Raw genomic sequence first — 10,838 nt, forward strand, 5'->3', positions numbered from 1 at the left:
AACTCTGGGAGCTCTGCCCTGTGGTCTTGCCTTCCCTCTTTCCCCTGACCAGGAAGAACATCTCCGTGGCTGTGGACCACGGGGCTAGTCTTGTGAGCAGGGCCGCTGTGCGCTGCTCCACAGGGGCCGCATCTTTAAGTCCCAATGTTTGTGTCCAAAAGCTCTGGACTGTAATATCAGAAAGTACCACTGTCTGAGGCCGTTCTCAAATGGAGTGTCCTGACAACTGAGAAATACATTGCAAGTATTTTGTCACTAATTTGGACATTCTGAAGACTGGATACAATTGATGCTTTGGATATTAGAACAGATTCAAGATTCTATCTCTAATAAGGTCACTCTCATTAACATTTCAACAGCTTCTTGAAGGGCCGTGTGGTCAGTATGCCAGGAGTGAAATACAGGCTGTGCCACCTACCTACCATGCACATGTTAGCGGGAAAAACAATGTGAAAACTTTTGGTCTAGTACATGGTGTGCTGGAAAATTACTTAAAAGCTTCAGGATATGTCCTAATTAATTTCATAAAATCTTTACATCACTGATTCTAATAAATAGGCAGTCATTGGAATTAAAAGCTCCAAGTTTTGAAGTACCTTTGCAATTGACTATTTCCTTACTTTGTCGATTTCCTTACTCATGGGAGCAGGCCCGCTGCTGACCTCTGTGCTGGAGTTAGAGCGAGGAAAGGTTTACCGAAGGGTCCCCAACCCCCAGGCAGCGGACCGGTACCAGTCTGTGGCCTGTTAGGAACCAGGCCACACAACAGGAGGAGAGTGGTGGGCAAGCCAGTGAAGCTTCTTCATCTGTATTCACAGCCACTCCCCAGCGCTAGCATCACTGCCTCAGCTCTGCCTCAAATCGTCAGGCATCACATTCTCATAGGAGCACCAGTCCCTGGTGCCACAAGAGTTGGGGACCACTGCTTTATAGGATCAACTGATCAACTGGGATCAACTGAGAAAGCCTTTGGACATGTCAATAATTACAGTGCCAATGGTAATTTTGAGGAACCTGAAAATTCAGCTTCTTCATAAAATAAAACAAGACTATAAATGTTACCTGAACAGAAGCAATAATGTCTGCCATATGGGAGGACCTACGTGCCAGGCACTGCACCAAGCATTCGACTAAATAATAGTCTTCACGACTGTACGTGGCAGAAATGAGGGTCACCACTTCACAAATGAGAAGCCAGAAGTGAGAGAGGTTAACCCATCCGTGTGACATGGTTTATAATAAGTATGACTGCCTGACTGATGTCCACGGCTCTTTCCCAACCATCACTCTGGTTCTGTGCCCTGGAAAGACACGGTACCTCTGTGACCTTTACTACCAACTTTCACTAAAAATGACTTTGAAAAACATATAATATACTCCTCTTGCAATGGTGACCATTTAATTTAGAATGGCATGGCATGCTTACTAAGAGCCAGTACTCACCCACCTGTGGATACAGGGCACATTATGTTTTTCCACCCTCTTGAAGTTAGGTAACCATGTGACCAGTTCCGGCTAACAAAATGTGTGTCGCTTCTAGGGTGAAGCATTTAACTGCAGGTGTTGATTCTCCGGGCCTCCCTTCCCTTTCCACAGCGATCATGAAAAGCTGAGTTGCCAGGGTGGGACCTCGAGATCAAGGCAACCTGAGGGACGAAGCCAGCCTGTGGAGGGCAGCTGCCCTGGAGAGCCGTGTAAACCCACAGAGGATTTTCCATAAGACAGAAAGGAAGATTTGTTATTTTATTTAAGCCACACATTTGGAGACTGTTTTTTTCTGTAGCATAACCCAAACTATCCTGACTGACATTAATGGTGAAGAGAATTACAAAATAGACATAAGGTATGCTCTGGTGCTCTTCAGTGGGACATCACATTTGGCTGAAACATGACTGAATTATAAACTCCAGGGCTGGAAAAAGGAGAAGAGGAACTCTGTGCAGTTGAGCTTAAAAAGCTCTCATAAGTACCTGGAACCGCCACCCTTCCCACTTCCGGGGTGCTCAGTACATCAGTTAGTCCCATCACATAACACTGCTTCCTGGGGAGTCAGAATATTTCTAGCTGTTCTCAATGAAGTAGTATGAGAACTCTGATCAGCATGGTTTGGGGGGCAGATTGCTGTCTTATGTCTACTTGATTAGATTCAACAAAGCAGAACTGGCTTAGTTTAGAGGGCAGATGCTGAGACCTTTCACTTTTGATTAGGCCTGTGCTATCCACCTGGATCCTGAGATATGTTTGAACATACCATATTATTTATTTAATATTCAATTGCATTAGGAAAGTTAACATACATTAAAAACTCACCTTATTTTCTAAGTTATTAGTACTATCATGCATCTTCACTTTCTCTAAAACCCTCACTGTATCACAGGCATAAAGTCTAGAATCTGTAGTAAAGTCAATTGATTTAGGAATAAAATTGAAATGTATAACTTTTTGAGAAATACAATCCTTGAAATACTCATTAAAACTTTTTATGACAGTGACTAACAACAGGGCACAATTCAAAAGCAAAAGTTTTCTGTTAATGTAAGGTTAAACTGGGCTACAGGGTGGGGCCAGGGCCCACTCTGCTACTAAGGCTCAGCCCAATAAGAACAATTCATAACATGCTTCCTGATTTAAAGTGCTAACAGGTCAGGTTCTCAGAGGCATTTCTAAAATGATTTCAGTCAGGCTTTATTTTTCAGAACTGAAAAATTTGGGGGATGTTTTTCTCTACCAAATAAATGACAGCAACTGTGCCACGTCTGACTGTCAGGACTCTTCCTAAAAGCTTTATATTTTACTGCATTAAATACTTCATAACAACTACCAAGCTGATCACTGTTATTTCCATATTTTAACCTAATGATCCTGCTTCACTGGCGTAAGAGTGCACACTACACACACGCACACACACACGCACACAAAGACATACTTGGCAGCTACCATTTCATGATGACTTTTTAAAGGCCCTGCTTGATAGGCTGTCACAGAATAAAGGCAGCTAATGGCTCCATTACAGAAAGTACTTCTGTGTGTATACTTTTATATTGTAGAAAGTTGTAACGTTTTAAATATACAAATAAATGTAGTAAATAACCCAGCCAGAATGGAAGAATTAACATGTATTTAATAAAGAGAATCAGAATTTCTATAACATGACAAACACCTACATCTTACATTTAAGACCTAACGGCAACTACCTATAGATTCAAAGCAAGTACTGGTACCTCAGTGGTACAAAAAGAACCTTCTTTGATGAAGTAGCTTAAGAACTGTTTTTTTAAAAAAAAAATCTGAATGCTAAATAAGAGTTGGGGGGCTAAATAAATGGGGCAGTCACACTACTGTTTCCAACTTTTAGGAATTTAAGGTTATTCAAAATTTGACATATACAACCCTATAACTTCAGAATGGCAGATTTAACAACTTTAAAACTTTAAGTCCTTCTGAAGCTTCCAAAGCGTTTCTGCACTCTTCTTCAGACGAGCCTCTTCTTCAGGAGTCAGCTTCACCTTTATAAGGTCGGTAATACCATTCTCTCCCAGGACACAAGGAACACTGAGGGATACTTCTTCATTTATTCCATAGAGACCCTTAACTATGGTGGAAACTGGATGCACTCTCTTGAGATTCTTCAAAATGCTTTCTGATAAATCAGCTACAGATAGGCCAATGGCCCAAGAAGTATAACCTTTCATCTTAATTATGTCATACGCACTGGCAATCACATCTTTGTGGACATTGTTCCACTGCTCGGGATCTTTATCAGTTCCTATGTCCGAGTTCAGATCCTTCAGAGGGACGCCGGCGATATTCACTCCACTCCACACAGGAACACTTGAGTCTCCATGCTCTCCAAGGATCCACCCATGGCAGCTTTCAGAGTGGATACCAAGCTTCTGCCCAATCAAGAAACGAAAACGGGCAGTGTCCAGATTACAACCACTTCCAATAACACGGTTTTGGGGAAATTCACTCAACTTCCAGGCTACGTAAGTTAAGATATCCACTGGATTGGAAACAACAATCAGCTTGCAGTGAGGGCTGTACTGAATAATATTAGAAATAATTGATTTAAAGATGGCCACATTTCGCTGCACTAAATTAAGGCGAGTTTCTCCTTTTTCCTGCCGTGCACCTGCTGTGATAACCACGAGGTTGGAGTTTGCAGTGACAAGATAATCTTTACTGCAAACAATATTTGGCATTTTCATGAAAGGACTGCCATGTTGAAGATCCATTGTCTCGCCCTTCACCTTGTCTTCAGAAGCGTCCACCAAGGCAAGTTCATCACTCAAGCCTTTAAGCAGGATGCTGATAGCACAGGCCATGCCAACCGATCCAGTTCCTATAATGGAGATCTTATTGCGATGAACACCCTCCTCTGAAGTTAGATTACTCATAAGCTCACCCTTGACAGTTGCCATCTCGGACACGGGAATAACGGGCCAAGCGCCCCTGAGTGGGATGCAGGCTGTCTGGCGGGGAAATGGTGCCATCCGCAGACACAGGAAATTCGCTCTAGCAGTGCCCACTCTCCCGCTGGCCCGCAGGACTCCCATAGCCCAGCTCATGGCCACTCAAGAGGTGATACGAATGGAGGAGAGTGGCAGGTAGGCTTCAAAGTGTGAAGGAAGGGAGCCAGGGACCGTTGGCCACGTCTTCAGCCTGCTACTGCGGCTGCGCAAGGCTGCGGGGCGTTGGACGCCCCATCAGCCAGCTACTGCGGCTGCTCAGCCTGCTACTGCGGCTGCGCAAGGCTGCGGTGCGTTGGACGCCCCATCAGCCAGCTACTGCGGCTGCGCAAGGCTGCGGGGCGTTGGACGCCCCATCAGCCAGTTACTACGGCTGCGCAAGGCTGCGGGGCGTTGGACGCCCCATCAGCCAGTTACTGTGGCTGCGCAAGGCGGGCCTATCTCTCAAGGGCTTCCGCACTGCTCTGCTCTCAGGGAGGCAGTAAAAGGACATCTTCAGCAAATGAATTCTGGAGTTAAAGTTTCACAAACATGAATTATCTTCAATATTTAATGTGTATCATGGGCCAACCCAGATCCCTGGGATTACTGCTTTTGTATTTTTAGTGTGTGTGCCAGGTAAAACTGCTTTCATTAAGTATAGATGAAAAAAAGGTTAAATTTTCTGAACTATAACCCTGTCAGGAAGAGTTAAGGAGCCTGTACACGGTCTCCCGATGGCCGCCTGCACCACGGGGATCCTGTTCTACGTTGTATCTATCCAGTTTGAGAACCTTCTACGTGATTCCATTGCCCTTGTGCCAGTCAAAACCATAACCCACAACTATGGGGAAATTACAGGAGCTTGACAACAGGGTAAGGGGCCGACTGTGAGCTAGTCTAATACCAAAAGCTTACGTGGAGAAGCTGTCAGCTTCTTTCTCCCCACTTATAAACTGAATTCTGGCCATGAAAGGATTGCTCAAAGTTCTCGTCTCCTAAGAGAGCAATGTTCTCTCTCCTAATGGGGCTCTTGGTACACATGGTGAGCTCTCATGGTCAGCAAAAAAAGATTTCAGTTTTAGAACACGGGATCTTGACAAGATATTGTATACTCAGGACTTGAAAAGCCATTCTCATTCTTCCTGCCACTGAAATGCTGTCCAGGAAGAGAGAAAGACTAAGTAAAGAATTTAGTGAGGGGTCAGGAAAGTGTGGCAATTAGCAGAGTTCCTGCAATCCTATTTAAGTGTGACTCATTGGCACTTAACGCAGGGACCACACAAGCTCTGTGACACTAGTAATGGTAAGAGCACCAGATATAAGAGTTCTCTCCACACCATGGTAACCATTTGTGAAATTAAAAACGGGAATTTTAAAAATGATCATCTTAATGGTGGCCAACATTTTAGAGGGATCCTTTTAAAAAGACCGATTTTTTGATAGCTATCGTTTCTTTTATTCTAGTCATAACTTGAAATGTTTTAACCTGATGCCTGTTCCCACCTTCTTCCTATGATTCCTTTGACCAGTCAAGTCATTTTCCAAGATAAGTGTTCTTGAGGATGAAATTCAAGGACATAAAGACTCTTAGCTAGATGGCTTCTTTCTACAGTAATTTTCTTTCTAAAGTTTGAACCTCTTCAGAAATACAATCTCTATGAGAGCTGCCTCTTCAGTTTTTCCCCTTAACCACAACTAAATCAATTTTGAGAAGAAAAAAAAAAATACACTCTCCAAAATAAACATACCTCAAACAAAGCAGTTTTTTTTTTTCTTAGATACTAAGTCTAGAGATAAGAACCAAGAAAGATGAAGAGATATACACGACCTCCATGGCAGATTTAGGTCTGCTCAAAGATGTGGGAAGCCAAACATAATTAGACAGCTCCCCACCCTAATGACCTTCTAGCTTAGGTGGCTCATTATTTCTTTTGAATGGAAAACCTAACTCAAATTTTCTGTTCAAAATGCAGTACAATATTATAGCTGATGGCAGGATTATGCCATAGTACTTTTGGTTACCTGCTTAGGAGGAATGAAGTAGGAAATGAAGATGACCAGCGTGTCTCTGGACCAAGAAGAGTTAACTAAGTCATTCTTTTCCTTCCAACTAGACTCTCACTTCCAGCTTCCTAGCCCTTTTTCTGCCTAGGAGTCCAGTTTAAATACAGATGCTCCTCAACTTATGATGGGGTTACGTTGAAAATACTGTAAGTCGAAAATGCATTTCATACACCTAACTTACCGAACTTCACAGCTTAGCCTAACTTACTTTAAATGTGCTCACTTACATTAGCCTACAGGTAGGCAACATCATCTCTGTCACTGTCCATCATCACAAGAGAGTACTGTACCACATATCACTAGGCCAGGAAAAGATCAAGATTCAAATTTTAAAGTACAGTTTCTACTAAATGGGTATCACTTTTGAGCCATCATAATGTCAAAAAATCGTTAGTTAAACCATACGTCGGGCCCATCTGTGGTTCATCTTCTAAATCTTCTACAGTGCCCCGAGCAGAATTGACTTTTAAAATCTTGTACCACCAAAGTATTTTGTAATTAAATGTAATTACTTAAGAATTTGTCACTCCCAAAAGGATCACCTTTTACTTACCAGCATATTCCTGTCCTCTAGAACAGAGCGTGGTCCATGAATAGGGATTCAGTAAATGTTTGTGACAGAAGAGAAAAAGTAAATAACTATAGAACTGAGTTAAGTAAGTCTAGAGGACTGAAAGGTGAGAGAGATGGAAAGGCACTGAGTAAAGGAGTAAGTCAAAACATACAGGTGTCCGGGTTTCTTAGCGAGGTTGATGCATACATTTCAGATAAAGCTATGGCTAAGAGAAAGATTCCTTAACTATTCTCAAAGCTAACACCTACCTTTACCCAGTTAGAATATACAAAAAAAAAAAAGGAAAAAAAAAAATTAACAGTGCTAGAAACACAGTAAATACAATGGCAGAGAGAATATTTTTATCCTTTAAAGTTGTTTAAATGTTTTATCCTCTGGAAAGCTTTAAAAAAACTATGCACAAAACCCTCGACTTGCAAAAAAAAAAAAAAAAAATCAATGAAAGTGGTGTTACTTAATATTATAAACTGGTCTAAAATAGGCTCTAAACTCACCAGTATACAGGCAAGACATCACACAATTATTTTAAAAGTCTTCTTTGTGATTTGAAAGTCATAAAATGCAAATTGGAGTTTTCAAACAAATTTGTGGGCTGCGATTCTGTTGCTCATAGATACTAAAATCTATGTAACTATGTAATCCTTGTGTGGGGTTCTTTACAAATTCCAGCACCTGAAAGTATACTCCTTTGTCAGCAATACTGGGAATGCTGGGGAAGGACAAAAGCAGGGCCACAAAGCTTTGTCCCTTGAATAAAGGTAGACTGTCAACTCAGAAAGCAACACTAGGGCCAACTTCCGATTTACGGTATTCAAACATTATGACATGAATTGGCAAGCTCTATTAAACCTTATTTTTGTCCCTTAAAGGCATCATCTTACATAATTTTTGGTGCAGTGTAAAAGAGCTGCTTGTATTAATCATAAAAATGAGAAAAAAGTAGTTTACTGTGGCATAAAACACAAAAAACAAGTCATTAGTATGTGTGTAAACATCTCAAATCTTATCTAAAAATTGAGAACTTTTAACTTTATGGCTACAGGCTCTAACTGCATAGGTGTTTTATTAATCCACCCCTTTAATTTGCTGCCAGTGGATTAAGTAATAGAATACTGTAGTCCCAGTAACAACAGCTTTATTCATCTAAAAAAAAACTGACATGAAGAAAATCTTTGTGTATAGAAGTTACTTTCATTTTGAGGTAGAAACTTAAAGTTACCTTTATAAACCCTAAACTGCCAAAACAGATTAACTCCATGTTGTAAAGGTTAAAAATTAACTTGCCTCAAAACTCCAGCTACACAAAGAACAGAGTCAGCAGCAGGGAGGGGGGAGGGGTGCTCTGGGTGGAGAATCGGCAAGTCCAAGGCTCAGAGGCTAGAGTCTACAGCCATGCCACCCTGAACGTGCCTGATCTCGTCTGATCCTGGAAGCTAAGCAGGGTCCGGCCTGGTTAGTACTTGGATGGGAGACCACCTAGGAAGACCAGGTGCTGTAGGCATTAAAAAAAAAAAAAAAAGGCTCAGAGGCTAGGAAGAACATGGCCTGTCAGCATGCCTGGAACTCCAAGTGTGATGAAGGCTTATGACAGACACAGCTAGGCTCTCAATCGAAGTACTGACATGCCAGACCAGATCATTCTTTGGGGACCTGTCCTGTGCATTGTAGGATGTTTAGTGATGTCCCTGGCCTCTATCCATTAGATGCCAGTAGCACCCCCATGGTTATGACAACCAAAAATGTCTCCAGACATTGCCATATATCTTTAGCCCAGGGAGAAAGGAGTGGCAAGATCGCCTCTGGTTGAGTCAGTGAATAAGCAAGGCCAGGTCACAGAGGTATCATAAACCATTCGAGGGACTTGGACTTTATTCTCAATGGAATAGGGAGCCACTGAAAGGACAGAAGCTGTGTGATCACCCTTCATTCAACAGATGCTTACCCAATACCCGCTCTGATACAGACGCTGCGGATACAACAGTGGACAAGATAAATGAGGTCTCTACTCTTAGAATTTTCATTCTTTTTGCAAAGATAGATAAACCAAGAAAATGGTCAATATGATCTCATTTTGCAATAACTGCTGTGAAGAAAATAGGACAGTGTCAGAGAAAAACTGAGGGGTGGGGGTGAAGAGGCCACTTTAGACCAGATGGTCTGTAGAAGCTTCTCTGAGGTGAAATAAACTTGGGCTGGAACCCTGGATAGCAACGCAGAGCCAGCTGTGCCTGGGATGGAGCTTCCTGGGCAAAGCTAGAAAAAAGGCCCTGAGCAGGAACGAATCTGGTGTGAGGAAGGAACAGAAAGGCCTGGGGGCGGCGGGGGGATGGGGGTAGAGGGGTAGCAGTGGGAGTGAGGGTGCGTAGTGGGAGGGGTGAAGGGTGGCTCAAGATGAGGTCATCGAGGGAGCTGGGGCCATGTCCTGTGAGACCTCAGCAGGAGCCACTGAAGGGTTCTAATTAAAGGGGTGACATGATCTGACCTATATTTAAAAAATACCTCTGGCTGCTATGTGGAGAAAAAATCTAGAGGAAGTACAGGAGAGGCCAGTTTCCCAGACAGGAAACTATTTCAGTACACTAGGCGACAGATGAACGAAGGCACGACGAGACGCAGCAGAGCCAATAAGCAGGACTGGCTCATGGACCAGATGAAGGGAGCGAAGGGAAATGAGGCTCTAAGATGATTCTCTGCTGAATTTTCCAGTTGAACAACTGAAGGGAGGGGAGTGGCACTGACTGAAATGGGAAAGACTAAGGGAGGAGCAAGTGGGGAGGAGGTGAGGAACCAAGAGTCCCAGTTAGTAGGCGGGTCACTGATGTGCCTGGGAGACAAGTACAGACGTGCGACATACAGTCATGAGGCAGATCTGAAGGTCAGGGTGGAGCTACATTTCTGGGCACCATCAGATTGCACAGATTGTTTTAAATGCCAGGGGCGAGATGAGAGTACCAAGGGATGGGGAACAGAAGAATCTACGTAGGAAGCCACTGACACTGACGTTTCGAGGCCTGCCAGGGGAGGAGCCAGCAAGGGAGACCCGCAAAAATGGCCAGTGAGGTAGAAGGTGTCTGAGAGGCAAAAGGACAGTGTTTCATTGAGGAGAAAATGCTCAGCTGTGTCAGATGTTGCTGAGAGGTCAAGAGGCAGAGGATAAAGACAAGACCTGGATCTGGCCACAAGCAGGGCACTGTGGCTCTGATGCCAGCAGTTTCAGGGGATGCTGGGAAAGATGCTGGACTGCGGAGGGAAAAGGGAAATCTGTCCTATGAAAGGAAGGAGACGAATGAGCTGGTAGCTGGAGGAGGCGGAGAAATATCGAGAAAGAGTTTTCAGTGGAGGCAGAAACTAGAGCATGTCTCCACACGCTGCAGCAGAGGGAAAAACTGACAATCAGCGAAGGCCGAGGATAATTACAGGAGTGAGGTCCTGGGGTAGGTCCCAGGGATGAGACGGAATGCTCGGATGGTGGTGGGGTGGGGGGATGGGGGCGCTCTGGTAGCAGCATGAACATTTTTCCCGTAAGGGCATGAAGAAAGGCAGCACGTGGTACAGATGCAGGTGGAGGTTTGGGGAAGGCAAAGCCCAGTGCACTTGTGTGGAGGACCGTGGAGAGGCCAGGCAGAGCCAGGGAGGGGAGAGAGCAGTTGTGCTAATCACGGGGCAGGAAGGTGCTCCTAACCACAGTGGGGGTGGGGTGGGGGGTGAGGGAGCGGCAGACTGATGACCACCAGTCACAGGGGTGAGAA

At 43.8% G+C, this 10,838-nt stretch overlaps 2 protein-coding genes and 1 pseudogene across 2 annotated transcripts in view; 1 reads left to right on the plus strand and 2 right to left on the minus strand.

The window, feature by feature from the left end:
• TMEM242 (transmembrane protein 242) overlaps positions 1-10,838 on the minus strand; it is a 28,106-nt gene that overhangs the window by 5,440 nt on the left and 11,828 nt on the right. The gene's annotated exons all lie outside the window — the stretch shown is intronic.
• LDHAL6B (lactate dehydrogenase A like 6B) lies at positions 3,102-4,722 on the minus strand. Its single transcript, XM_006915018.3, has one exon. It carries the CDS (start codon positions 4,566-4,568, stop codon positions 3,423-3,425), a length of 1,146 nt encoding a protein of 381 aa, XP_006915080.1. The 5' UTR covers positions 4,569-4,722; the 3' UTR covers positions 3,102-3,422.
• LOC112482391 lies at positions 8,472-8,590 on the plus strand (annotated as a pseudogene).

Source organism: Pteropus alecto, unplaced genomic scaffold, assembly GCF_000325575.1.
Source record: "Pteropus alecto unplaced genomic scaffold, ASM32557v1 scaffold195, whole genome shotgun sequence".
Lineage (NCBI taxonomy): Eukaryota > Metazoa > Chordata > Mammalia > Chiroptera > Pteropodidae > Pteropus > Pteropus alecto.